The sequence below is a fragment of the Seriola aureovittata genome, chromosome 13 (genome assembly GCF_021018895.1).
Source record: "Seriola aureovittata isolate HTS-2021-v1 ecotype China chromosome 13, ASM2101889v1, whole genome shotgun sequence".
Lineage (NCBI taxonomy): Eukaryota > Metazoa > Chordata > Actinopteri > Carangiformes > Carangidae > Seriola > Seriola aureovittata.
The window spans coordinates 23,105,715-23,133,302 of NC_079376.1; the positions used below are offsets into that span (position 1 = coordinate 23,105,715).

Here is a 27,588-nt window from a genome sequence, read left to right on the forward strand (position 1 = left end):
GAGATTAGCATTCTCATCAGCACTGGAGGAATTTGTCTTGGCTGCCAAATTCTTTCTCCTCTTTTTCATTCCCTTCCTCCTCATCAAGCCCACTCTCTCTCCTTATCCATATCTCCCCCTTTCTCTCTCCTAATCTCCATCTTTCCAATCAGCAGGGTCCCTCATTGCTCCCTCAGTCTCTGTCATCCCTCCATCTTCCCTTTCTCATTATATTACTTTCCTGTGCATTACTTTCCTCCTCTCTCCTTCTCCCTCAATACTGGACTTAATAGGTTGTCCACTGTCTGTGTCAAAGGATAATCCACTCGCCTCCTAGGTCCTACTTGCCCTCACACTGGGGTCACTGTACAGGCCAGACACACACACATGCAAGCACACACACACACACACATGCAAGCGCACACACACACACACACATGCAAGCGCGCACGCGCACACACACACACACACACACACACACACACACACACACACACACACACACACACACACACACACACACACACACAGAGAGACCTGTGTTCTATATGTTGTTGAGTTGTGTTCTTACATTATCCCCAATGTTTCCATCAATACTCAAACCAGAGAAATCTGTGATTTTAATCATGGTAATGGTACGCTATAATTCACCTGTACATTACATCATATCCTCTATGATCACGTGTCACATACACTTTTTACACCTTGGTGGTTTTCAGCTCTATATTTGAACCAGATGAAGGATTTTAGTCGTCGGACGTCTGGATCTGAAGTTATCAGAGAAACAAGCTGAGGAAATGTTAGACAGCTCAGCTCCCAGCTGCTGGAGACGTCCTGTCCTGTGTCACTGAAGAGCATCGCTGAATCTCTGGTTTTTAAAGTGAAACTGCTTTATTCAGTGTTTCTACTGGTTTTAATCTCCTGGTGTGCTTGTTATGGAGAGGAGGACACCTCTGTGGATAATTCAGCTGCTGGTAAAAACCTCCTGAACGTCTGCTTCATAAGTTATCAGAGAAACAATCAGAACAAAGAGTCTCAGTCCTCCGTACAGCGTCGCTCAAAAACTGACTTTAAATGTCAAACTGCTTTATTCAGTGTTTCTAACGGTCATGATAACCGGGTCTGTTTGATTTCCTGAACCACTGAAGGAATCCAAACCGGGAGGAGCTTACTGTGTTAAAGACAACAACTCCCATGATCCCACGCTATTTCATCACATCACCCAATGCCATCTTTTGTTATTGTTTTGATTGATTATTTTGGGTAATTTAACACTGTTCGACCTTTTCCAGCGAAGGTTTAAATTGCCAACCAGGTGAGATTTGTTTCTAGCAGCACTGCCATATTTAGCTTGTCGTACAGGATGCTATGTTCTAGTGTAAACGTATCAGCGCAGTCGGCCATATTCTTGGCCAGCTGAAGAATGTGATGCTCTGACTAAATGTAAAAAACTAATTTCAGAAGTGGTACAGTTGTATATAAACCCAGTGCACAGTCAGAGCCAGACACATGTTACTCTGTGTGGCAGAGAATCACAACAAAGGCACAACTGCACGCACACAGTTGGTGTCTGTACAGTTTGAGCATTGGCTGGTTGCAGTAAATAAAACACAGACTGTCATAGGAAGAGTCCTGACTGTTCCAAACTTCTTCCATTTCAGTATGATGGAGGCCACCGTGCTCCTTCGATGCAGCAGAAATATTTCGTAGCCTCGACACAATCCTGTCTCTGAGCTGTGGAGGCAGTTCCTTCGGCCACATGGCTTGGTTTTTGCTATGATATGTATGATTGTCAGCTGTGAGACCTCATATAGACAGGTGTGTGCCTTTCCAGATCATGTCCAATCAATTGATGCACATGGTCAGCAACAATACTCAGATAAGCTGTGACAAACAAACAATGATTGATTGGTGTTAAGGGGAACAAAGTGTGCCAAGAAACCATCACACCACCACCTCCAGCCAGGACTGTTGACCAATGGCAAATTGGGTCCATTTATTCATGCTGTTGACGTCCAAACTCAGACCCTACCACCTCTGCAAAAAATCGACACCAGGCTGCGTTGTTGGTGAGCCTGTGTCCGCTGCAGCCTCAGATCTCTGTTCTTAGCTCACAGGAGTGGAACCCGAGCCCGTCTGCCTCACGGTTGGAGGTGTTGGCCATTCTGAGATGCTTACATGCTCACCAGAGTTGTAAAGACAGTTGGTGCCACATCTTACTGTAATTTATTACGATGAAATCTATTGTATGTTAAGATGGTTTTATGTTTCTATTTATTGTATAACTTTACTTATGATGTGTACTGGTTGTGTTGTTGACTAATGTTGCAAACCAAATTGCCCCTTGGGGACAATAAAGACTTTCTAATCTAACCTAATCATCAACAAAGCCTTGTCACAGAACTGCCACTCTGGATGTTTTCAGTTTTTCGCACCACTCTGAGTAAAAAACTCAGTGACTGTTGTGCGTGATAATCCCATGAGATCAGCAGTTTCATAAATACTTAACCCAGCCCGTCTGGCACCAACAGTCATGCCACAGTCAAAGTCACTGAGAGCACATTCTGATGTTTGACGTGAACATGAACTGAATCTGACCTGTATCTGCATGATGCACTGCCCTGCTGCTACATGACTGGCTGATTGGATAATAGCATTGATAAGCAGTTGTACAGGTGTTCCTAATAAATTGCTAGGTGAGTGTCTATGAATCAAGGGGCTGAAACATAAAGCCAACACTGAAGAACCAAAAACTGCAGTTCCACTGATGACCACGAGAGTCTGGCTCCAACAGTGAGTCAGTCCCCATAGACTCCGATGTTAAAATGTCAAACTTTACAGCAGAAATAAACATGTTTACAGCCTGGTACAAAAACAGTTTTGGTCTCTAGAGCTAATTTCCTCCTTCATGACAACTGTTTATATAACTCACCTGTTTACATTTTATTAAGGATTAAAGTTATGTAGAATTGAGGGCGTGGCCTCTTTGAGTGACAGATGGGTGAGCGTATGCTTGCCACAAACTGACATGCACTTAAGTCTCAGCTCCACACATGCCCCTCCTCTTTGCCCATTTTTTGATTAGCAGGTAGTTAGGGGCAGAGTCAGGCACTGCCAAGATGGCTATGGTAGAGCAGCACACTCTGAGCTTCAAAACTGCTCTTCAGAAACCTGTGGGTGACGTCACAGAGGCTACGTCCATCTTTATTTACAGTCTATCGTATGAATCAATGAACAACCAATCGATCAAATTATCATTATTGAGGTCAATTCCAGTATAGTGCACCAATTAAAATTGCATATAACTTCAGACATCTAGAACGGGTTATCTCCAACCACCTCAGTGTGAATATGACAGGACAGTAACATTGTAAAGATTCACGAAGGTTAAATTCATGAACGTACGTAGAAATTATGTAAAATATGCATCCCACTGAGGGATTCTTTGGGATGCACAACATATACAGTAGTTTATATACTATAGCCGGATTGGTACGGTCTGTGTGCATGCAGTAATAAATTAATGAACACATTTTAAAGCAGTTACAAAACTTTTCTCTAATGCCAGTTTGCCAACAGAGCTGGAAACTGTCAACATACAACACAGATGGAACAATGCTAGCTTGAAGCTAACATCCATATACAATAGGAACAAACGCTGGCTAAAGACCATGTTCTGAAGGAAAAGAAATGAACATGGCAGACTTTTCAGTCGTCCTGGAACATGACAAACCACCGAATTCCGATATTTACATCGCATCATTTCTCTAGCTGCCTGACTGTGATAAGTACAGACAACAGAGAGCTCTATCCAGACTCCATGGCTTTGGCTTTTTCTTTCTTTCATTCACTCACTCACTCCTACAGAAGAGAAGCTGTCTGCTTTCCCATTTTATTTACCCTCTGTAGTAAGGTTGATCAATTATCAAGATCGTAATTTTGCCAAGTGCAATGTTCAAATCATGGGAGAATCTTTTTTTATTTTTGAGAAAGGTCAAATGTATTACAACACAAATTAAACATTATGGTGCTACAGAGACGCCTACAGAGACAAATAATCGCAACATGAGTTTATTTCCCCCTAATGATAAGCCCTACTCTTTGTTGTAGGAACCTGCAGGAACCCTCATCAACAGTGACTAAAGATGCGTACATTTCATTTCTATTTGTTGTAAATCACCTGCAGATTATTTTTGAGACATTTTTGAGAGATCTATGACTTTAAAAAAAATCTAAGGTTGGTTGATCACCTGTTTTTGCTTTATGGCTTTGATTATGATAAGATTATGATAATCAATTGACAGTATTAGTTCAAAATAGTAAACATCAATAAAAACAATGCTTTATCTAAATGTTTCGTAGAGATGATTTATGGATTTATGCCACCCACGTCTTTATTATAGGGCATTTTGTAGATAAATTGTAACTTTATCACAAAAAACAAAAGACTTCCATTGTTAAATGTGATCCCGCAGAGATAAATTGCAAACATTATCATATAGTTCATCTATATTGTTTGTAATTCAGATAAAGACAATATATGTAAAGGAATTTTTAGTATAAATGTGTATTTCTGAGTTGCTTTTAAAATCCCAATAATCTCCCAGGACAGTTTGACCCGAACAGCACCAAAAAGTGAACATAATACAAGGGTTAAATCACCTGAAATAAAACTGATCATTGTGATTTGAACCTTGACTGATGTGAACGTGAATAAGAATCAGTCAATAATCGATCGATTACATCCGCAGCCAACACACGTTGACAGAGCAAGAGATTGTTAGACAGCAAGGCAAGTATGTAATGCATTAATCCAAACAGCGACTAGAGATTTTTCAAAAGGTGAGATTACTGAGTTCAAACGGACACAAGTGTACACACACGTGCGCACACACACACACACACACACACACACACACACACACACACACACACACACACACACACACACACACACACACACACAAACACCCTTCAGGTCTGTGGCCTGGCTGCCCTTTATGTGAATCTCTCAACGAACACATGAATTACTAATGACCAATCCATATTCTTCATCGCTCATGGCTTCTAATGGACCAACACACACACACCCATGAAACCATGGGCTGACACACCACTCTATTACTTCTTCCTCACACACATGCACACCTGACACACACCATTATCTTGAGTCTTTGAATGCATAATGGGCATTTTAATTGCAAAGCTGGCGGGTTGGAGACAGGGAATTTACAGTGAAGAGCCTCTTCACCTTGCATTAGGAAGGACACGACTACAAGTGAACTGACCAAAAGTACTTACACGCAATTCAGTTACAGGTGATACATTCATTTTTAGGCAATCAAAGGCCATTACCGTGTATTTCTGATGTAGTGAAAAATCTGTTGTGCCCCTCCCTTTCCTGATTCTACATTACAATGCCCATGTGCGCAAAGTCAGGTCCATAAAGACATTTTACATCCCCCATAACACCTGTTGGATGAAGTGGAACCAGGGCTGCTCGACTATGGCAAAAATCATAATCACGATTATTTTGATCAATATTGAGATCACGATTATTCAGCACGATTTCTCATTGACTGAAAAAAACAGCAAAAAAAAAATTTCACAACAAAAAGCGCAGTGTCTATGTAGTTATTCCCGTTATACAAAATATAAGTTAAAGATATCTGAGCATGATACCCCCCCATACACACACCACCACCACCGACCTGAAACTGAATTTCTAAACGACAGTTCAGATGATGCTCTGTCCATTTCAGACATTCAGAACAATCAGCTGGATAAAGGTCAGTTTCATCATTAACCCATGTTGGTATAATGTAGTTAACTGTGTGTGTCTGTGTGTGAGCTCCAGGCTGCAGCGTACGGAACACACCTGACGCAACGACGGATGAGCTACGAGCTAGTTGGTAGAAATCTGTACATTTCTCCGTCTGTATTAGACAAACTTTCACTGAGGTCGCTCGTGTTTCATGAAAAAGAACCACACTTCAAAACTTTCAGTTGTCTCCGTTGTCACTAAGTGCAGGGTCTGTGTGTGCGTGTGTATGTGTGTGTGTGTGTGTGTGTGTGTGTGTGTTGCACGGGGCTCCAAGGTGTGTGAGAGCGCTGCCCCGCCCCTCACACACAGGGTCAGAGATAGAGAGAGAGAGATGCAGATGAACTCATGTGCAGGGAAAAGCGAAAAATGCATCAAAGACGAATGTCTTCATCAGAAACAGAGCCGGTGAATGTGAAAGAGAACTTTTATGTTGCAACAACAAATACGAAATCTATTTACAGTACTGAGAGCGTGTGCACACAATAATCGTTTTCTCTCGATTATCTTGTTTCTATAATTGTTGGAGAAAAAATTGTAGTCGAAAATAAAATTCCATTAATTGTACAGCCCTAAGTGGAACCCCAGCTGTGAGCCAGGCCTGATCACCCAACATCAGTGCCCGACCTCACTAAAGCTGTAGTGACTGAATGGGAGCAAATCCCTTCAGCCAGGATTCAAAATCTTGCATAAAGCCTTTCCAAAAGAGTGGAGGAGAGTGTTATCAAGCCTTTTTCAACCAAGCAGGTCCAGGAACTATGTCACCAGAGGAACTAAACTTAAACACAGGGACTGAACTGGGAACTACAAAGTCCCTCTTGTGTATCCCTGAGTCACCACTGCATCTGAAGAACAATGAGAGATTTAAAAACAGAAGAGACAGTTTGATTTCTCTCCTTCACTTGCTCCCTCTTTCTCTGCTTTCATTTTGTTAGCACACTCTCTCTCTATCTCACCTTTTTCAAACTAGTTGAGAAATTGACGACACAAAAAGAAATGTATGTCCCTCAACTTCTCACTCGTAGCGTTCAACCCTGCAAATTCCAACCCGATGTTCCAGAACCATCTGAAAGTGACTCTGACTCAGGTTTTTTTTTTTGGCACTAAAAACTATTATCAAGGAACTAAGCTCAGTCCCTGGTTACTCTGATCAGAACGCTTAGTTCCTTAAAAGGTTCTTGGTGCCCTGGCAGTTCCTCGTTGGAAATGACTAATAGCAGTAATGAACATAGAACATATAATGGGGTACTCAACTACTACATTTGGGTATAACATTATAATATTCCAGGGACCTTTCATGTGAAACTCCATGTAAAACACTGGCAACACTACTGAACTGTGAAAACAGATACAGTGACTTATTAAAGCAATCACTGATCACGCCGGCATGATCGAATCAACAGTCAAAATAGCCCTTAGACTACTAAGAGTTAAATAAGACGATCGGTATCACAGTGGGAGAAACCTGACCAGACTGGGTGTTTATGTTTGTGTGTGTGTGTGTGTGTGTGTGTGTGTGTAAGAGAGAGACAGAATGAATAGTGGACAGTCTGCTGTTGTAGCAGAGAAAAGATGTTCTCGTCTGATTACACTGTGACGATATGGTGGTTATCAAATAATGAGTTAGCTATTGTGTGATATGGTGTGAGTGCGCATGTATGTACTTGTGATTGGTGCGTGTGTGTGTGTGTGTGTGTGTGTGTGTGTGTGTGTCTTACCACGGCCTGTGTGGAGCTCTCCTGCAGGTCCCACAGTAGTGCATGGTTATCAGCCAATGAAATCACACGCTTGCCGTCCCCCATGGGCTCCCAAAGCACACTGTAAATACACACACACACACACACACACACACACACACACACACACACACACACACACACACACAGTCAATTAGAATCCAGATGTTGGTCAAGCATGCATACAAGCTAATCCCCACATGATGCAGATGTAGGGGAGTGGAGCTCGTTGGTCAGATTTTCACATGCCTGCTAAATACAACACAGTTTATTTACAGATCTCAAACACGTGTATGCATTTCCAGATCATGTTTGCAGATGTAGAGATGCGTAGATATTTATACACATATGTATATCTTGCATGTACAGTTTCAAAAAGGGAATTACAACAATTATAAAAAAGTTTCACTTTTTACAGGTTAAAAGGTTGAGGCTGGTATTTTTCCATACTTCTGTTATGAAAATATTATCATCAAATTCCAGTAAAGAACCAAAAGTCTGTCTCTCAATACTTTCTGATTTGCCTACCTTGTCTGAGGCTCAGTAATTTCTAAAACTGTGGTACCCAGCAAATTGTACATCAATGTTTTATGTTAAGTTGTAATTTTACAAGAAAAAAAGTCATAATATAATGAGAATAACCTGGTGTTTTTAGGTTGCGTGTTGTTTTAGAGGGAAATATCAGAAGCTTTAAAATGAGGAACGTGGAACATCCTGTGAAATTCTACTTCAGCAGAGGTTTCACTAAGAAGGAGATACTTCATCTTTTGGCTCATCATCATCATCATCATCATGATATTGAAAAGATTATGAAGAAACTGAGTCTATTCTATTGTTAGACAGACAAACAGCAGCTGCCAGAAGCAGCTCAGGCTGACACTGACTGTCCTTTCATCTGTTTTATTAAATGTTGTAACATTCCTAAAAATTGAGTTTTCTCTCACAAGATTTTACATTTTTTAATTCTCGTAATATTATGATTTTACTTTCGTAATATTCTGACTTTTTTCTTGAAATATGCCGACTTTATTTTCATGATATTGTGACTTTTTTCTCAAAATATTATGATTTTATTCTTTAAATTATGACTTTATACATGAAATTTCAGGTTTCTTTTTCATCAATGTGGCCCTAATACTCGGATTTTGTTTCATTAATTAAAAATAAATAAACTCATAAACCATGTTCATGACAATGAAGGAACATGTGGTTCATTCAAGTGTCGTTGGTAAACAATGGAGCTCCATGGCGCCCAAGAATAACACATCAAGACTGTGGATACAGACACAATACTTGCAAGTATGTAAGATGCATTCATTGTTGGCTTCAGTTTTTTCATCAGATTTGTCGACAATTATCAAAGAAGACTGAGAGTCTACAGGCTTGGGAGCAGCTCTGTGAGGCAATGCTAGGGCACAACAGTGCTTTCAACTACATGCTAATGTCAGCATGCTAATATGCTCACAATGACAATTTTATGGTTTTATGTTACCACGTTCACCATCTCAGTTTAGTGTGTTAGCATGCTAGCATTTGCTAATTAGGACTAAACACAAAGTAAGAGTAGGATGCAAATGTCATTTTTTTGGGTTTGTTTTTTACAGTTTTTTCTAGCTTACCATAGTAGCTCTAAATATGACTTATTAACACACTGTATAACCATGTATCTCATTAGTTTAACCCATACATAAAGAGAAATGTAAAGGTGACAATTTGTGGATTCTCAGCGATTTATGTCCTGGAACTTTTTCTTAAGGAACAAATACTGGGTGTAGTGACTGTGCACAGCTCCTCTTCAGAGGGAGGCAACCAGATTTGGTATCATCGCACTTGTACAGCAACCAAACCCAAACCCTCTGCTCACCGACTGTATCTAGATATCTGTGCTATACCCACATACGCTGCACAAAAGTACTGGGATATTGATCTTCTCATCTCAATCTAGGAAAGAAAGTCAATAAGCATATTTATCAAAATGTTTTACTATTACTGTAAGATGACATATCAGATTTTTATATATTTCTAAAATCTCCGCCTGGTTCTCCTAAATTTCTAATTTTGTGTGGTTCCAAATACATTTTGTTGGTTACTATTCAATCCTTTCACATTTAGCGAGTTTATGTAACCAAGACTCAGGAGCCAGTGTCATCAGCAGCCACAGGAGGTTGTTCAGTTGTGTGTGCAGTAAGCCATGTTGCCTGATTTCAGCATAATAAAGACACACACACAAAAAAAAAAAGTATGACATTGCAGAGAGCAGGTTTTATTCTCGCAAATTAGTCTGCAGCGTCATTACTTTGCCAAGAAATTGACGATAGCATACAACTGAGCACTTACTGGCAAATGTTGCAGCCCAATTCTGTCAATCTAGTGTTCAAACACAGCTGTGGGATACAGGGTTGCCTCACTGATGTTAAAGAAGTGGTAGCTTTAACTTTGATTCCACACTACATACTATTTTCTGCAGAATATTGATTCAGCGCTGCATGCTTCTTAGAGATGTAATTCTCCACTTTGCTCTACCTTAAGTATGTATTCTGAGCGCCAACCTTAGGGACCTAACCACACCTGACATGCTGGAGCCTAAACTCTTGCTTTATGAGTCCCTTGGTTTTGATTGGATCACTTGTATGCTTCTGTTGTTTGTTCTTAGTTTGGATGTAGGCACATACACACATACACAACTACATGGTACACAACCCAAGTGAGAAAGCAGTGCTTTTAACTCTGAGTTCTGTCGACTTTAAAAGCAATATGTCAGCGCAGTCAGAGACCCAGCAATAAGCTAAACACAACCTTGGCCTGGAAAAGCTGCTAGATGCTTGTTAAGGTTTTGATTTGGTATGACTTTTCTGCTCAAGGACAGAAAAAAAAAAATGTGTGTAATCTGGGTTAAAGGATGTAAAATGTCAGGGAGGTGCAGACGTGGTCTGGCTGAAGGATGGGATGTCTGAGGCTGTCACAGCTCCGAAGCTGCTGTCATTAGAGGTTTACAAAATGATGCTATTTATTTAAAGAGTTCATCAATTAGACAACTCCATTTCCTTGGACTCATTTGTCAATTTGAAGCAGCAGCAACAATGCCAGTGTTTGAGAGAGAGCGTGCGTTATAGACGGTGAGAGTGCTAGCGAGAGATAAAAGACATGACAGAGGAAAGAAAGGAAGACCAAGTTAAAGTTTGCCTTTGGATTTAATCCAAGTTTCAAATATGCATAGTCCCATTAAAAAAGGTGGAGTGGGGAGAAGGATAGAGGGATGCAGCCAGAGGGAGGCAGCCAGAGGAGGGGGAGAGGAGCTGTGTTAATAAGGGCTGTAAATTCTTGGCTGCTGAGGGACATCTTTTACTGTTCATCTAAAGGACAGGAAGTCACGGGCTGGGGATGTACAGATACACACGCCACATTTAGGAGGACACTGCATTGACTTACATTCGCTGCCTTTAGACCACAGAGATAGGTTTGGACTTTTTCCAGTCTATTTCAATACAATAGTCACATAACCATATGCATTTTAAAAGCGTTACTGTAATCACTCCGCCTGTTAATACTGGCAGTGAAGCATTCACTTCCTGATACCACACAGTCCTCGTTCTACATAGAAATGAATTGTAAAGTAAGGCTGAACCTTATAATGTAATATGTCTGAGTTAGCCAAAGTCTGAATCTGTGTTCTGGTAGTTGTATGTACATGTACATATATTTAAAAAGGCTATTTGTAAGTTTCCTCTGCTGCTGAACGTGGTTTCTCTGCCCGGAAGCGGCAGGTGGCGATTGTCACTTGACTACAATAAGTCGCTATGATAGAGTGATACGGGCTGGGGCTAGCTGGTTAGCATGCTAACTTCAGTAGAAGAAAAGACATGATAGAGACAAGAGTTAACCATTAGTGTTGTTTTCCACCTCTGGAGACAGCTGTTGTTGAGTAAAGGAATGAAGTTCGATGCTGAACTCACAACATTTCCTCTAGACTGGTAAGTAAACAGCTCTCAATGCTAATGCTGGTTGTGTAGCAATAGCAAAACATGCAAATACTGCAATGTTTTCTGACCAATATTGCCATTGGGTTTTAAATTACACACAAAATATGCAGGTTCATAGAATTGCACATGCATACAGCATATTTCCAAAAAACTTAGCTTTATAGTTAACGTTGCTTAGCGACAGCTGGATAAATCTAAATGCGACGGATGTCATTGATGTCATTGAGGAAGTAGGTGACAGGAGGATGTTAGCTAAGCTGACATCCATCATGAACAATAACTCTCACCCTCTGCATGACACTGTAGGGTCTCTGAGTAGCTTCTTCAGCAGCAGACTTTTACATCCTCGCAGACTCCACAACTCCTGCTCTTCCTGACCATGTGCAAACTTGCACTTTTTCATGTACATATCATGTGTATTGTGTATATTGTATTTATTAGTGTATATTTGGTGTATTTTTTGATATATATTTCCATAGATGTTTTATTCTATAGATGTTTATTTTTCTGCTGTGGTAAATGAATTTCCCAGTTGTGGGATTAATAAAGTTAATCTAATCTAATCTAATCTAAAAGAAATTGACAGTTGCTCGGTAATTATCTTTTTCTCTTTTAGCCTGAGTTGATGCTTGATGAAATATCGTTAATGTTTCACCAGAACTTTATCCTTTATGAATGTTTGGTTCACCAGCATGTAATTGTGTTTACCGATTACACGCGAGGAACAGGATTTGCAGTAGCTCAGAGTTCAGGTTTATTGTTTGTATACTTCGCCCTTTGTTTCATTATCGTAGATTTGTTTATTTCTGTTTAGCTGATTATGTTTGTATCACATATTGTATCAATAGATTGCTTTATATGATATTTCTGTAAAAGACAGTAATTTGTGTTGGCTGTCTATCTACGTTCCATAACTAATACATGTATGGAGTTACACAGCCCAACCCCGCATCTTAGAAAAGGAAATACAGTCTGTGGAATTTCAAACAAAAAAGCTGAAAATTTTGAAGATACGAAGTTGATTTGGGTATTTCAGTCTGATGCCCAATATTAGCTTGGTTAAAAATTTAGAATGCATTTTTACACAGAACAAGGACTCTGGATTTTGCCCCCCCATGTCTTTCAGTGAAGGTATACCACAAAGGGATCGCTTCATGGTCAGTATGAACAGGAGGAATTATTACAGCGACTGAGAATTTTTGTATCAACATATGAAATGTGAGAATTGTATTCTGGTAGAATCTAAATTCCTAACATCCAAACCCTACCCAACCTTAACCAAAACCAACACTGACATGTAATATTATAGCTTGTGAGGACCAGGCTTTTGTCGTGAAATGGAAGGCGAGTCCCCGTGTTTGTGTGAATAGATTTATGTGAGTGCGAACACACAGGGCTTGGTGGGGTTTCTCAGAGCAGCACTTAGACCTTATAGATGGAGGCTGCAGGATGCCAGATACCACCCCTCTGTTTCTCTCACACATATTTCCAAACACATACGTCAGTTCACCATAGGACCACTTAAAATATACTCACCACTTTGGGATTTGCACACCGTATGCTTTCCTACAGTATCAATTAATTCATGCAATAGACAGTAAGGTGTACAGTCTCTTACACTGCCTTCCTCTCTTATTAAGAATATGAGGTATGTGCATTTGACCTTGAGCTCTGCAACAAGCTGGCACTCTGCTACTGGAATGGTATGTAAATACTTTTGCGCTATGGAGGTTTTACAGCCTCATATATCTAAGTCTGAGACACAGGTGCACTTCTCTCTCACGTTGTCTATCTCCGTGTCTGTCACTCATCAGATTGTTCGCCCACTTTGCTGTGCTTTGAACCCATATGAGTTTAATCCCTGGCCCTCATATATACAAAGCCGACAACCAACACAAAGACAGCGTGTGTGTGTGTGTGTGTGTGTGTGTGTGTGTGTGTGTGTGTGTGAGAGAGTCTTTCCTCCTGAATGAGATTTTAGCAAAGATACAGTGACACCAAGGGCGCGTGTGTATGTGTGTGTTGCAGTTCGTGAGAGCAGCTGAATTCTGAGAATCGTTGAGTCTTAGTTCTTCAGAAGGAGGACATGTTTGGCATTAGGTTCAGTGATGAAGGATAATTACTATGTGTTATAATGTGGGTCATAGTTTTGACCATCAGTTGCAATGACTATGATACTGAGGTACTCACTAAACACAGTAACATTACTACAAAAAAAATCAGAAGGGGCGAGACAAGCAGTCAGATGATCCAAAACAGTTTAGCCAGATTATGTAACCGACTTTATTTGAGGGTCAGAACAAAATCAGTGCACCGGTTATTGTAGCAATGTTACTATATTCTGAGATCTTGACGATTAACTGGCTGAATCTAGGGTTGTGCTCAGACCACAAGTTCCATTTTGGTTCTGGTGTTGTGTTGAAGTCTGTTTCCACAAATTTATCCTAACCAATGCATTAAAATACCAATGCACATACAGTATTCTTCAATTTAATAGTTCCAACAGATATCATTATAGTCATACAACATTTTCCCCTTTTAAAAATGTAACACAGTAATGTTTACTCAGAGAACATGTTGACTGACCTTTTTTGTAGTTTTATCTGAGAACATTTTTACACAAGTCATTTAATTTCTACGAAAAAGTAGGCTGCTTGCACTTGAGTACAATTTTCCAGTAGTCTTTCCACTCCTGGTTCCGACCACTGGTTCCATTTTGTTCTGCCACCAACAAGCTTATTGAATCTTTCATTCACTATCTCTCTTGAGTTAGTCTCTTTTGCCTCTCTCTCTCTAACGCGGGCTGATTTAAAGTCGACAAAGCAACTTCAAAATGCACTTGGGAAGGACAAGCGCTTGGCACACTGGTTACACTGTATTATGTCGCCCCTCAGATTCTGTGACCTGTAGCGGTGCAACAATGTGTAACATTAAGTGCATTGAGTATGCTGAACATCAGTGATTTATTTCATTGCTATTCACTGAATGATAAAGTAGAATTAATATTATTTTCAATGTGTTGCTTCGACTTAAGCTTCTACGGCTTCAGCACAGTGAGGAGCAAACACCATTTTCCCTCGCAGCAAAATGAGTCAGGACGGGGTTAATGAATGTCACAGAGCAGTGACAAAATATGTAGTGAAAGCCCTACGGCCATTCAGCACAGCAGAATGTCCACGGTTTAGCTTTGATAGTTAAATACTGTAGTTTATATAATAGTCATATTAGTCTGACATGTCATGCTAAATCACTGTTAAAATGACCAATTGTGGATTCTTAAATATTGTTTGTTACACAAAATGGTTGAAATGTGTTTTGTTGTTGTTGTGCAATAATATAAATCATTCTTTCAACTAACAGATGTCTCCATTCTTCACCAAACAAACTACCTAGAGATTTGACAAGGGATTCGAAATGATTGGAGTTCAATAAGAAGATTAGGAGCTGGATTCAGAATTGATAAAATGCTATTGAAGCCCATCCTTATTCCTGGCAGCACTTAATATCATCAGCGGTGGTTAATTAACAATGTCTGTTATTCCATAATGGCAAAAATTCTACTTTGGGCAAGTGTCTGGTTAATATGCTCCCTTAAACCTGGTGTTTGTACCAGGCCAGACTGTTTGAGAGTCTGCGACTGTGTGTTTCTGTAGTTTGACGACACCAAATAAACTGGTGACTCTTATCTAGAAGAGCATTTTGCTGATTGTGTCATGTCATTTTCCCAGTCATATCAATATTTTAATCTTTTTAAACGAGACCTGTAGTATTTGGAGCAAGTAGGTCATGAAAAAGTCATGTGTGCAAAGTAAGAAGGCTGCAGCTTTTATTTCAAATGGTCAAGGACATATTAAATACATATTTCATATCTTACACTACTCATCCCGTTTTCAGGGTGTAGCCACAGGTTGCAAACATTAATCAGGCTGCCGGGCAAAATTCTTTTCTGCCCTCCATAAAACATCAACTTTTTCACAGTTTATGAAAATCGTTTCTCAGCTTTGTTAAAATGCATTTTTCAGGTAATTCAACAGGGTTTTAACTGTGTTTATTTATCTTAAGAATTATCAGAATTACAAATCAATAAAGCAACAATTAACCCTTCAATTCATTTGAAAAATTTAAAAACACTCATTCATTCATTTGACAACAGTCTGTGATTAAAGACCTTTTACTTAGTTATAAGTCAAGTTAATTGCAAATGTTAAAAGCTAAAGCTAATTAGATTGGATAAGAGATTCAAAAGTATTCCAATTTAATAACTGGATTCTGTACTAGGTTGCGATTCAAATGCTATCAAATCTGAACTCTAATTGCGCTGTTAAACAGAGAAATGATGGACAAAACTATGAGAGTCATTTCCAAGTTTTATTAAATTGGAATTATCCTTTCTTGCACCTGAACTTCACTAAGATTTTTTTGGAGGAGAAACCACCAGACCTGCAAACTGCACAGCAAATCATGGTGTTTAATCCAAAATGTGGTTGAAAAGACTGGAACACAAAGGCTGTATAATCAACCGATGGCCCTCATCACCATCACCATCACACTCTCACACACACACACACACACACACACACACACACACACACACACACACACACACACACACACACACACACACACACACACACACACACACACACACACACACACACACACACACACACACACACACACACACACACACACACTAGGCTGACAGTCTGCATGAGAGCCCTCTATACTGGGGTCCATTTAATTGGGATTGAAGGATCCTCACAGTGAAAATTATGCTCGTGATCACCAAGAATTTGGCCCTCACACTAACATACACACTTTTGCATGACCGGGCACATACACAGACAAAAAGCAGAGATGCTATCACACTACAGGATAAAAGAGACACATATGCAGCCAGACTGGAGCGACTGAAAGCCTTTCACTTGCAGTGATCACACATAATACACGATTGCATTCATGCGTGTGTGCACAAACACACATAATCACACCCACAAACACCTCCTACCCCCTCCTGTCACACCCCACTTTAGAAAATCAACCTTGTTGCCTTTTGTGCTTTACCATTCCCTCCTAGGGCCCTGATTGGCTAAAATGGCTCCACGGGAATCGATTTGCTCAACTGGCATGGCTCCCAATCGAAACCAAGTGCAAGAAGAATAAGTAGAAAGAAAAAACAGCCAAACGCCAAAAAAAAAAAAAAAAGCATGATTTTTCCCTAGCTCTATTTAGCCCCGTTTTGCTGGGTGTATTCTGCCCATATTTCCATTCAGTGCACGCTTCACAACAGGGCAGAGGCTCAAATGTTTGCCCACCCAAACAATGAGGGGATTTGGAGGAAGGAGAAAGTGTTATTGTTAGTGGGAGTGGAGGGACACCAGCAACTGGAAAACACACCCATGAAGGATGCAGGCTACACATGGACAGGCAGACTACAGCGGACACAAACAACAAGCAGGTTGGACAAACACACACACGAAATAGACAAAAGCCTCATAAGAATACAAGCTCCGATCTCTTTACTCTTTGTCTGCTTACACACACATACACACACACATTCTGATAATACTGGCAGCTTGCACCAGTGTGTGTGTGTGTGTGTGTGTGTGTGTGTGTGTGTGTGTGTGTGTGTGTGTGTGTGTGTGTGTGTGTCATGGAGAGATGGAGGAGGTGGGCAGCAGACCAAAGCCATCCATCTAAGGAAGCCAATAGTGCACAGCATAGGCTACAGGCTTCACAGCGCCCATTGCACACTCCCACCAACCACACACACACACACGCACACACACACAGTGTGATGCCCTTGTGAGGGTTACAGCTCTCAGGGTGTTAAGATGGTGGAGCACAGAGCCATCAATCTTTACCCAGCAGCCTTGCTTGACCTACCCTCTGACACACACACATTTAGTACACATACATGGGTACACCACATACAACGCCCTCCAGTTTTCACACACAAGCACAAAACACACACCAAGTTGCACAAATTCACCCCCCCCTCCTCCTCTCTCTGCTTTGTGAGCTCTCTCTATCATCCTCACTCCCTCTCCATCTTTATCTCTGCCTCGCAGACACCTGCTACAGTATGCATCCTGCTAACTGATTGGCACCTCTAAAAATGATAGCAATCATGAGGCAGCTGATGAACGGTGGACTAAAGAGGAGAATGACCATTGATTTTCATTCTCATAGGTGGTGAGTTGTAGCGAGGCATTGTGCACACGAGCTCCGACTGTAAGACAAAAGAATCATGACCACAATCTGAGATGTGGGCCAGTCAATAGTCTTAGTCCAAAACACTCATATGGAGAAGAGATACGAAGAGAGAGAGAGAGAGAGAGAGAGAGAGAGAGAGAGAGAGAGAGAAAGGGAGGTAATGTAAACGTAAGGCAATGGAGGGTAATGTTAGGTAAGGTTAACGCTAACTCAAAGTCAACCGATGAGCTTTCTTTCTCTGCAAGCTTTAAAAGCTAATCCCAGTAATGAAGACTGAAGTAATGAAGATCCAGTAGAAACTACCGGAAAAACTAGAATTAGCACTGCGCAGCTGTCTGCCTCTGCAAACTAGCTTCAGGTTATATCCCTGTCTATCCAGAGTCATATAAAATATGAACCATTTGTGTGAAGTTTTGCTCTGTGAAGTCTTGAGTAATGGCAACAAAGTGTTTTCTGAGGTCACCGTGACCTTGACCTGAGTCCAAGAGGTTCGTGCTTGAGTCCAAGTGAATGTTTGTGCCAAATTTGAAGAAGTTCAAGGCGTTACTGAGATATTGTGTCCACGAGAATGGGACGGATGGACTGACAACTTGAAAACAATCTGCCTCCGGCTCAGAGGAATTAAAACTGTCAAGTGGTGCTTGAATTCTGAATTATTTTGTCAAACTTTCAAAATGATTTCTAATGTGACGATGATGACCAAACATGATTCACTGTTTATTTGGATCAAGCTAGAGTCACTAAATGAAAAGAATATATCAATTTGCTGATACATCTTTATATTCCGATAGAGAAATCTGAATCTTATATCACCTTATAGTTATTATATTAATTTACTGGCCCGTTCTATTAAGAAAAATATATTATGCATAAATGATATTAATGAGGATAGTTAAGCCGTATTTATATGACTGCATCTCCAGAATGATTCGACTGCCTTTTGAATAGAGTTTTTCCGATACCGATTCTCGTATTGGAAATGCCTCCGATGCTGCCTAAAATACGGTAGTGGCACGGCGAGTTTCACACCCAGGTCAAATGGAAGCTTTCCTGTGAATCAATTCTTCTCCACTGCCCTTAAAACAGTAGCGTACACACTGGCAACTACTGTTTTAGAGCAGCAAAGAACTGATTTCCTGTAAATAATGTGTAACGTTATTTTGCCATTAGCAAAATGTCAACAATACGGAAACATGTTACACTGGAGGGTCCCACCAGTATAAAGGCAACGTGTACAGTATGCAGGGCTTTAATTTTGAGGGGGGTGGCACTAGTGTTAGAACAACTATTGAACATATCTGTTCATGTTTTACAAAGGGTTTGACCTGAGCCATGCCATACATAATGACAGCGATCGCATCACATCCATTCAGCAGTATACGACTGTTCTTTTTTTTTTTTTTTTTTATGCAATGGTATCTGACCATATCTCAGGCTTCTGCTTGTAGTTTATTTGGATCCCCATGAGTTATCAGATGCTGTGTAGTGTGCAAAAATACCAACTATATCACTTCATTCAAATACACACAGGAGCCAAACACATAACTGCACAATACTGTGGATCGAAACAATAACTGCATTTGCATCACTTGTACTGTAACTCTAGCTGTTAGCCCAAATGCTATAGTTCCTCCTACCAGGCAGTGTTGCCGTGGACACTGTCGTCTAGGTGGCAGAGCAGCTCCAGCGTTTGGGGGTTGTGAGCGGTGTCGTCAGGTGACTCATGGCTACCTGTCTCCCAGTCAGAGGGCATCCGCCATACTGCTGCACAGGAAACCACCCTGCTGTCACTGGCTGGAGGGGGACAACACACACACACACACAGTCAGTCACATATTGTAAGAGTGCAGTGTGTTTGCGTGTGTGTGTGTGTGTGTGTGTGTGTGTGTGTGTGTGTGTGTGTGGTGGGCGTGAGAGTTAGAGTAAGAGTGCTGGTGGTGTGTGTGTGTGTGTGTGTGTGTGTGTGTGGGGGGGGGGGGGGTGTTGAGGAGGCACTAACACAGTGACACGCATACACTCCTTCAAACCCACATCACAAATTAGTTATTTTGGCACATCCACACCAGAGCCAGAGCTGCTAATTGGAACCAGTAGAGTAAATGTAGAACTGATACAGTAATTGGAATAAAAGTTTGAGGCTGGGGGGCATAACCTATCGCATACAGAGAGAGAGAGAGCAAGAGAGAGAGGAAGCAAAGAGAGAGAGGGAGAGAGAAAACAGAGGGAGCAAAAGAGCTTAATTTCTTTTTGGTGTAGCTATTGACAGCATGTGGGCAGGCGTTGGGCTATGAAACACTGGCGTTAGGCCTATTTGTCAAATTAAAAAGCAACTTGGTGCGAGTCCACAGGCTCTTGAGTGGTTTTAGACAACCTTGCACTTGGAGTAAGTGGGCAAGCAATCATCTTGAACAAAAGCCTTTTCTTACCCATATGTGGAGTGCCAGTGGGAGGCGGTATGGAAACACTATAGGAATGCACTTGTGTGTGTGTGTGTGTGTTTGTATGTACTGTTTATATATATATATATATATATATATACACACATATATATCTGTGAGTGTGTGGTGTGTGCAGCAGTGCATGGTTGGCTGTCTGAGATTCAGAGTGGCTGTCATCCTGTGAACTCAAGCATGCAGAAATCACCTGACAGAGAGTGAGAGACAGTGGGAAGAAAGAGAGGGAGGGAGAGAAGAGGTGTGTGGTAGTGTGTATGTGTATGTGTGTGTGTGTGTGTGTGTGAGTGTCATTGGGGGTAGGGGGGGTTTTTCGCTCCTATATGACGCAGCCTTAGGCACACAGATTGACCTGTACACTTGTGAGGACCCTCATTAACCCTCATTAATAGTAATCCAAACCACAACTAAACAAAATAATTCTGAGAATGAGATTCCATGTTGATGTGTTTGTATCACACCATCTCTGCACATTTGTCAGCTGCACATTCCCAAAGGTGTTCTGTCGGTGATGTCACTTCCTACGCAAAAAGTTGGGATCCGTGAAAACAAACTCGACGGGAGAAATGTGCGATATTATAATAAGATAATACTTCATCAGAGCTGCGTCACCATCACATTCCCAGACCTCCAAAGAGCAGAGGAGAGCGACGGACACTTGTGGTCAGCTGTGAAATGCTGATGCGGCAGGTGGCAGGATTGAGGAAAGCCCCCGATATTCAGCGTGAGCATATTCACCTCAACCACGTTGACTAGGCTAACTGATTAAATGATCATGATTGTAGAAATCCAAGATAACATCAAATAACATGAAAGAATTGCCCAACAGTCAATAGATATTAATAATATCTATCACCGGTATGATTCAGTTTTCATACAGTCTTTGTGTGTAAAATCGCTGCAGTGAACATGCGAAGTGACTGTGCACTGGAGACACCACGCTGACAGCCACACACACTCCTTCCTGCCTTCACCACCCATCTCACCAGCATTCATAATCAATTGTGACAATGACAGAAACACTTACATGATGGATTTTCTGAGTGAAATACAGTGTTTATTGGTAATTTTTTAGATATTTAGTGTGTGAATTCATCAGCCATGCACATATCTACAGCCTTTAGAAGTTTAACAAATAGAGGTGAGCTTCAATGTCTCGGGGTCTCCGCTAGTCGGCCCATAGTGAAACTGTCCTGTTTGTCGCATTAACAGCTGCTGCCAAGAACCGAGTACCGTTAGCAACGACTGAATCTCTGTTCCGTGCCCATGTCTCCAGCATCCAGCATGGACTATGAGAACCGACTATATCAGACACTAACTGGCTAGCACATACCAGACCTTGACATATGCTTTTGTTACGACATGATCAACTTTATTCCTTTCATCTCTGAGTGGTAATAATAGGCTTTTATCAGTCTGCATCTTCTCTTTACGTGTGTTCTTGTGGAACTGTGAAATGCCATCGGAGACTCTAACAAAACATGTTTGTTTGTAACGTGTTCAAGTAAAAAAAAAAATTGGGAAATATACAGTATAAAATTATCAGATTGTTTTAACAATTACACACTGACACCAGTATCAGCTTCAAAAAGTAACCATCTTCCTATCTTTAATTCGCTGTTGCATTTTTGTTCTGTTCACAAATGAGGATAATTGGGATAAATCTGCTATCACACGTTAATGATAAGGAAGACTACATCCATATCACCCTTTTACTCATTAAAATTAAAGTAGTATTTCTTGTCAAAGCTATGGCAGCGTACGCCTGTGTTAACTGAAATGATTATGGGGGTGAGAGAACATGATTGTTAATCCTAGTGGGTTCTTGAGGCTGGTTCCTCTGGTTCTAACCGTTCCATCACTGCTGGAGTGGAAAATATGCCTGTGTGTCCCGTATGAACGATGACATGCGCCATTGTCAAATAACCTGTCTTACATCCCAGAGGGCTTCATTTTTGATTACAACTGACGTGGATATTTCTGCTGTAGATTGTTTCCAACTTTCAACTCTGATTAGAAGATATCTTTTCAATTAGAAGAAACTCAAAGCACAGATGACATGTGTGTGACCTACAAGGATTTTTTTCTTCCTGCCAGACAGTCACTTTTATTATCCCATAATGTGGGTCATCATGTCCACACATTAGTATTGATTCTATCAGAGTCTGAACATGACTTCTAACACAGCTGCTGCTGTCAGACCTGTGAAGACAGGTCATTTGTTAAAGACCGATTACATGTTACAAGTCACAACTAAACTCTAGCTCCGTATAAGGTCATCAGATGCAAGAAATACATAGGAAAAAGAAAGGAAGATAAAGTATATGGAAAAAAAAGAGACAAAGAAAGAAAAAAAGAGAAAGAAAAAAAGAAAGCGAGACATGTTGCATAAAGCAGAGAATGGAGCCAGAGACAGAAGGAAACAGTAGGACTCACTTTTGTTATAGCAGGTGGTAAGCACAGCCTTATCTGCAGGACTGGCGCCAATGTGCCATATCTCCCCAGCTTGGTGCAGAAGGACATTCTTATTAATGATGTTATTCTCATCATCAAAGTCAATGATGTGGATCTGGAAGTAAAGTAGAGACAGAGAGAAGAGATGTGTTGAGGATGAAGCTGCATGCATCTCCCTCCACACACCAACTGCAGTTCAAAGCTCCACTTATTCCTCTGATTCCCCCCAAAAAAGAAGAAGGTTCCTCTTTTAATATGACAGTATATGTATTTTCAAGGAAGGCGTCGCTTTGGTTCTTTCTTTTTTCCCCAAAAAACTTCACACGGCTGAAGACCCTTCATCTTGATTTAGCCTTTAAAGCGACGATTAAGACACTTTTAGAAGTCACGTTGGAGTTCTGCATATGACATGCTGGGAGGAGTCAGAGGAGAAGGTACAACAAAAATGAAATCAGTTTTAAGACAAATGGCCTCGCTGAAAGGGGTTGAGAATGAGCTGCATTATCCAAGAGAGTTTTTCTCTGAAAGTCCTTTAATCACGTACGTTTCTTTTAAGCAAACCATTGCTAGCAGGTGATGATTTAGCTGTAGCTAAGCATATTCTAACTTCACATGTCTAGTACTGATCTGCATAGTGTGTAACCTATCAGTTAAGTTACTTGTGAATGGGGCAGCAACAATACGGAAAACATTTCCTTCCTAGAAATCATGTCTGTGGCGAATGGCTGTGCATTAAAGTGATCATTTGTAGCCTTTCCATACTAAATGTCTAAAAACAACTAGACCTGTGTTCTATATGATGTTGGGTTGTGTTCTTACATTAATGTACAAACAAATGTTTCCATTATTTTTTAAACCAGAGAAATCTGTGATTTTCATCATGGTTAACTCTCTATGTCATTGGTCGCACGTCAATGACATCATATCCTCTATTCACATGTGTCAGTGTTTTGTTTGTCTGACAGTAAGATCAACATTGACTTTTATCCAGTTTTAAATCACACACACTTTTTACACATTGGTAATTTTCAACTATACGGTCACTAAGTACTAACCACCGCTGACTGGGCAATCCCACAAGCCTTCCCGTTTCAGAGCCGCTCCACCCCAGTCATCTTCCCACAGCAATTTGGCCCTTTTCAAACTTTCTCAGGCCCCATATTCACAAAGCATCTAAAGAATAAAAGTAGCTCCTAAATTGCCAATTTAGGAGAAACTAATAATAATAAAATAACAATAATAATAATAATAAAAATAATGGGCGTGTCAGTCCTAACTTTAGGACTCCTAATTATTATTTTTTTGGGGGCTTTTTATGCCTTTATTGATAGCACAGTAGAGAGAGACAGGAAATGGGGAGGCAGAGAGAGGGGGAATGACACGCAGTAAAGGGCCGTCCGATGTGGGATTCGAACCGGGGCCGACTGCAGCGAGGACTGTAGCCTCTACATATGCGGCGCCTGCTCAACCCACTCACCACTGGACGCCCGGGACTCCTAATTTTTAAAAGTAATTCACAAAGCCACTTAGCACTAAAAGTAGCATCTTAAACTGGGAGAAATTAGAAGTAATGGAGAGGACTCCTAACTCACTAAGACCAAGTCACAAAGAATCGTAAAAGGGCTGCTGTCATTCCACATCTCACAAACCTGATCATTCAGATGCATTTTGGAGGATGCACTACTTTTGTAAACAGCACCTAATCTGTTATTATTTCATTTGTATTCATTTATTTCTCAGTGTTTTTTTTATTATTGCATGCATTTGCAAATGCATGCATATGCAAATGCACCGGCTTTCATCAACCAATTGCTGCGGTTCCAGCAAGAGAGCTCGTCCATGCAAATTGATGTCAGCCATAGCAACAGAGATGCACTCTTAGCTCAGGAGTTTTCACTTTTCCTTACTAAAACTGGTCTCAGCAGCTTTGTGAATAGGACTTAGGAGAAAACTTTTAGTTGCCTACTGTTGAAAATGAACGGCAGCTTTGAAACACCTAAACTCAACTACCAACCTTCCAGTTAGTGGATGACCCACTCTACCATGAGTTAGATTTGGCAGAAACATTCCCTTGACTCAAAGATCAACTGATTCGATTTGGTGGTCAAAGGTCAAAGTTCAAGGTCATGGTGATCTCACATACTTGTGAATGCAATATATCTGGAACGCCCAGAGGGAACTTAATCACTTCTGTCTCACTGTGACCTCACAAAATACGTTTTTGGTTAATGCTTTCACTAATTATGACATGATTTAACTCAAATGTCTATAAGGATAAAATGAAGTGATGACATTTTATATCCAAATGGTAAAAGGTCAACCTCACTGTGACATCATAATGTTCTGCAAAAGCACTTCTGGCCATTATTCAACACTTTAACTCAGGAAGGAGAGATTTTGACCATATTTTCTGCAACTGGTTGATGGAAGAAACAACCAGGATGAACTGATTACATGCAATAACATTAATTTGTCTGTGATTATTGACTCTTACACTCTGGGTGGAAATATTAATATTTTTATAGAAGGTATCAGCACCAAAAGTATTGAAACATACTGTACACCTGAGTTTAATCACCGCTGGTTTCGATGGTTTGAGATTACAGAAATGTATTGTTTTAAGGATGCAAAGGATCAATACCAATAACTTGTTAACAGTTACACATAAATCACCATGTAATCCTCAAGTCTAACTACTTTTGCCAGCGTATAGCTCCTGTTCCTGGTGTAATACAGAGGCCTGGGCTGCACCTAAAAACACAATCAACAGCTGTGCGGACTTTACAGCACTGAAGTTGAACAAACAGTCTAAACTTTTATCCATAACAAGTTAATAGAAACTCCTCCTTACTGAGCTCTTTTCATTAGATGGAAATCTATTCTATGAGGGCCCTCGATTGAATGCAGTTCAGGGCCCACAATGCCGTAAAACAGTAAGGGTCTCAAGGTTTGATCAGACAATATATGGCAGTTTCTCCCATAAGAGAGACACTTACAGCACCTTGGGGGATCGTTAATGGGGTCGCACTGGACAATAACTCCTGCTAGGCACTTCCACTCCCCTTGCCTGTACTACTTTTACAGGCTGAACAAGAGGATGAATGGAGGGAGCGTGAGGAGGAGGAAGAGAAGAGCATCGGAGCGGCAGCATCCTTCAGCCTTTTCAAAGTCAGCTAGGCGGCTATTAACCTTGGGTTGGACTGCATCGAGCAAAAAATTATTACGCAAAGTTATAATTTTATGGTGGTGGGGGAGCGGTACAAATAAATTCAGGCTGGTGGGACAGGGTAATTGGAAGGCCTAGTAATAGGGTCCCCCCAAATGAACTCAGGTGTGAGGGGAGAGAGAAGTTCTCGCCCTCCTCCCCCAGGTGATTTATCCGTCATTCTTTCAGGCCTGGGGAGTGACTCATAGCCTTCAGCCACTTGGGCACACAGCCCAGTGCTGTTAATTATGTGCCGATGCTGGGAGGAATTGAGGCAGGAAGGAGGAGAGGAGGGAGACTGTGGGAAGAGGGGGTAAGGGAGGGATAAAGCGAAGCTGGCTCGTGGCCCCCCATTTCAGGGGGCCTCTCCTCTAAAGCTCTTGAGCCGCACAGATGACAGTGAGCAGGGCGGAGGAGTAGCAAATGGGTGAGAGGTGCCAAGCTCGGGCGCTTTATCTCGTTAGCAGCCTTAAATGCCACGCTGACGCTGCCTCCGATCTGTCACTCCAGCTATTGGTCTCTGAGGGATTTGAGAGGTTCTCAGCGAGTTAAGAGAGGCATTTCCAACCTGCATTATGCTTAATGGGAGGTGGAGAGGCCAGCAGGCTTATGGATACAGCAGAAGGTATCAGGACCGAAATGCCAATTGAAAAAACATTTTTCATATTGCAAGTTCAAACTTCATGAGCTTCATGAATAAAACAGACTGCACTGACTGAACCCAAGATTCTAATGCACGGTCATCTTAAAGAACAAGGCCTAGAAGATGAATAATGATCCCTTTTACAGCTTTGGATGCTCTTTGACACTGATATCAGAAAACAAAGCACAAGTTAATAAAGATATTTTTTTTATTTTAGAACAACATGGGTTTGAATCCTGTTTGTTTTCTAAGAATGTAACTTGTGACCTGAATCAGATCTAAAGGCGTTTTTATACCAATGCGAAGAGTCCGACTGCCTCCTTGATCTGTGTTTTTGGCTTTGGTGTGATTAATCGTACAAATGGGGATAACAGCGCAGAATTTGGGACAGTCTCTCCTCAAGACCAATCGTGGTGTTGCACTCAGTTTTACACAAAATATAACGACGTTTAAGAAGATCATTTGACACCTCCAGACACCTTACCATTTGCCGTGTTGATTGTCTATTTTTACAGAAATGATCAGAAAACTTTACTGGAAGCTGTTAAGGTGCTTTCAGACAGAAAGTGGTTGCCGCCACCGCCTCAACCCTTTTCAATGTAAACACGGCGGCAGCAGCGAGGCGAGGGAGGGTGGCTACTCTAGTGAACGTCCAGCGCTATTTGGTGGTGCATTAGGAGTTCATGACAGTTCAGCTTTTTCAACTTGCTGCCACAGCATGCCGTGTTACCGTGGCAACCATAGAAAAATACAGTGAGTGAAACAATCCAAGAGCTGATTTTTCTCTGACTTTCCCCAGACTTATCATAGACCTCATCACCGGCAGAGAACAGACAGATCAATGAGGAGTAACTGTATTGGAGCAACATCAGGTTTAATGTCTGATGTCCACGGTTCAGTTCAGACCTCTGAATCTTTGAACCACAGTCTCATTATTCATTATTTTTTGCTGTATTTTTTATCTAATTTATTTGTTTTGTCACAAGCATCCATGATTGGCCGGTATCATCCTTGAGTTCAGAATCGTTACACTCCTGGGTCAGGGACAGAAGTGACTGAACCACATTAAAAATAGGAATCAGTATCAGAATCACTTCGAGG

General features: G+C 41.0%; 1 protein-coding gene across 1 annotated transcript in view; it reads right to left on the reverse strand.

Annotated features, from left to right (window-relative positions):
• Positions 1-27,588, reverse strand: part of eipr1 (EARP complex and GARP complex interacting protein 1) — a 66,120-nt gene that overhangs the window by 34,906 nt on the left and 3,626 nt on the right. The window contains exons 3-5 of the mRNA XM_056394215.1: positions 22,622-22,754; positions 19,370-19,526; positions 7,519-7,618 (exon numbers count right to left, since the gene is read on the reverse strand). Coding sequence (XP_056250190.1) covers positions 7,519-7,618; positions 19,370-19,526; positions 22,622-22,754 — 390 coding nt within the window. The remainder of the gene's footprint in view (positions 1-7,518; positions 7,619-19,369; positions 19,527-22,621; positions 22,755-27,588) is intronic.